The sequence below is a fragment of the Fonticula alba genome (genome assembly GCF_000388065.1).
Source record: "Fonticula alba strain ATCC 38817 unplaced genomic scaffold supercont2.7, whole genome shotgun sequence".
NCBI classification, from domain to species: Eukaryota; order Rotosphaerida; family Fonticulaceae; genus Fonticula; species Fonticula alba.
The window spans coordinates 2,072,682-2,075,588 of NW_009242977.1; the positions used below are offsets into that span (position 1 = coordinate 2,072,682).

General features: G+C 65.3%; 1 protein-coding gene across 1 annotated transcript; it reads left to right on the forward strand.

Moving 5' to 3' along the window:
- Nucleotides 1–33: 33 nt before the first annotated feature.
- H696_04654 (hypothetical protein) lies at nucleotides 34–1,088 on the forward strand (the record flags this gene model as incomplete). Its single annotated transcript, XM_009498533.1, has 2 exons — nucleotides 34–466; nucleotides 738–1,088. 2 exons carry the CDS (start codon nucleotides 34–36, stop codon nucleotides 896–898), a joined length of 594 nt encoding a protein of 197 aa, XP_009496808.1. The 3' UTR covers nucleotides 899–1,088.
- Between the last annotated feature and the right edge of the window lie 1,819 nt (nucleotides 1,089–2,907).

A 2,907-nucleotide genomic window follows, 5' to 3' on the forward strand; every position in this document is an offset into this window, starting at 1 on the left:
CCCCCCCCCCCCCCTGCCCCCCTTCCGATCCAGATGTCCACCACTCGCTCCTCCCTCCTCCTCGCGGTCGTCGTGGCTGTCATCGCCCTGCTGGCCATGAGCCAGCCTGGTGCCGCCCTCACCAATGATGTCTACACCAACGGCCGCCGCCTGTCCGACAATTCGGAGTTCCGGGCCCAGCTTACCAACCGCGTCGTCCCCCTGAACCCCATCATCAGCGAGGGTCGCCGGTGCTTCATTGACTCCGGTCGCACCAGCGGCCCGGTGACCGTGGCCTCCGGGTACCTTTACGAGGCCCAGGGCGCCAACGTCTGCTGCAAGGAGCGCGGTAAGATCATCCGCAGCGACGGGCACCTCCTGTGCCGGTACAACATCGCCGACACCGACCAGTACAAGAACACCAACTTCTATGTGGCGCAGTACAACGCCGTCGACTCCGACTGCCTGAGCGAGTGCTTCGGCATGGGTGCGTCTCTTTGGACCGGGGCCCGGGGGGTCCTCTTCTCCCTCTCGCAGCCCTCCCGCCCCGGGGCCGGGCCCGGGCCCGCCCCTGTTGTGCAGGCACATGCTCGCAAGGACAATGGCCTCCTCGATCCGAGAAAAGCTCCCCAGTGCTAACATCTTCCTTGCTGCTCGCCCACTTGCTGCACGGCCCCCCCCCCTCCCGACCCGCCTCTTCTCCTCCTGCGGATGCCGCTCCTTCGCCCGGCGCGCAATCTTGGGATGTCAATGTCCAGGCGGTTGCGACAAGTGCCTCGGAGAGTGGAAGATCACCTGTGAGCAGTTCTGCCGTTCGCCCTTCGGCGGTGGCTACGACTCCGGTCGTTGTGGGTACCCTGGCAGCCGCGACCCGAACCGCTGCTGCGAGTGCACCTTCTACGCCAACAACCTGTGGTAAGGATCGCCGAAGCACGGATGGCTGTCGGTTCCCCACCGCGGCTGCATTTGCGCGTCCCCCTCGCGCGTGCAAGGGTGTCTGCCCTATGGCTTGCTCTCTTTGTGGCCACTTGCTCCGTGCCATTCCCCCCTCGTCTGTCTCTCTTCTCCGAGACGCGACGGCCTCTTTCCTTCTCTCTCTCTCTCTCTCTCGCGCGCACTCTCGCGCGCACAGGCATCCCAAAAGGCCGCATTTGTCGTGTCCTCTGCTTGCCAGAGGCCCGGCACACGGCGGATACCATCAGTCTCACCCGGGCCAGCCCCTTGATCGGCGTTGGCGCTCGCCTGTGCGCACGCACATGCGCCCTCTCTCCATCCTTATTCAAAACGGCTCGGAGCTTCTCTACTTCCCCTGCATCTTTCCCCCTCTCGCCCTCTTAGCCCTGCTCCGTTGCCGCTCCCTCCCCCTCCTTTCCCACCCCCACCCCCCCCCCCTCCAATAGTTACAGTCTCCTTAAAAAAGAAAAAAGCAACAGCCCTTCTCCGCCCTCGCTCTCGGTGTCCCGGGGGCTCCTTCTGCAAACCTACTCTTGCCTCTGCACCCCCCCCCCCATGGTCACACACGTGTGTGGGTGTGCGTGCGGGTGTGTGGGTGTGTGTTTGTGGTCTTGAGTCGCCTCCGGGAATTGCGTCCCCTGTTCCTTTTCCTCCAAGCTCGCATGCGCGTGCCAAGGGGCAAGACCGGATCCCAAAGGCAGGAGGGGAGGGGCGGAGAGAAAATAGCACTCTCAAAATAGATCTTTCAAAATCCCGCCCGCCAGTGGCCCTCCCAGGGGAATGGGCACACATATCCGGGTGTGAGGAGGCGAAGAGAGAAGAATCAGGTCGCTTCTCGGCATTCTCCCCTCGCTGGCTGGGCGCTCCCAGACACAACCCGGGGGGGGGGGGGGGGGGAATCTCCACCGCCGATTCACTGTCCACACCGATGGCTCCTCCCCCCGCACATGGGGAAAAAGACTCCGGTCCAAGGACGAAACCTGAAGCGGGGAGACCGGGCCCGCGCGAGAGAGGGGGCATCCCGGGATGTCGTGCGGCCACGGTTGATTGGTAGTGCCCCGGGCCTTCGCCGTGGATGAGGGTGTATTTCTTCATGGAAACAACCCGCACTCGGCCGAGTGTCACGGTGGGGGAGAGGGTAGCGCCTCGGGATGGAGGGCGCCGCAGGGGCTTGTTAGTGGTGCGCGACACGGGGGCGGGACGGCCATGCTCTCGAGAGGAAAGCAGAGCACAGCATGCTAGGAACCGCATGGAAGCGTGATCGCCCACCAGCACTGCCTCGCGGCATGAGCCACGGCACCGCCTCTCCCCGGCCGGCGCGCGGGAGAAAGCAAGACTCGAGGGGGGGCAAGCCGCCCGGGGCCTGGAGTACGCTTGCGTCTTCGGCCGGGAGGCCGGGCGTCCACGTAATGCCATGGGGGATCATGCGCGCAAAGGACCCGGGGTGGGATGTTGCGTCCGGCGAGGGGCAGGGGGGATGCCGACTCAAGGGAGGGCCCGTTTGGCCGGACAAGCTTGGACAGGGGCGCGCCGCCGGGATCCCAGGGGGGGGGGGGGGGGGGGCAGGGCCATGGCGCCTGGACCATCTCAACTGCCGAGGAGGCCGAGTGATCTGGGGGGCATAGCGTCGCGCCCATCGGCCGCCGAGGCTATGTGCTGGTTTGCGTGAATGCACATGTTCGCCTGTGCATCGCCGTCTACGTATCTGTCTGTCCATGTGCGCTTTTGTGTGCGTGTGTCTGTGTCTGTGTGCGTGTCGAAAGCCATCCCAGAACGATAGCCCGATGCTCGGGCGATCATGGGGCCCCCTAATTCCGCCTGCACAGGGGAACATGAATACCGCATAAGGGGGGTAGGCGCGAGGGGGGCAGGGGCAGGGCGGGGACGAGGGGGGGAGGCGGCGGCTATGTTCGCCGTTCATGGCTGGTCTTTTGCCATGGAGGGGGTGTCTAAGCCCCAAGGGGGTGGGGGGGG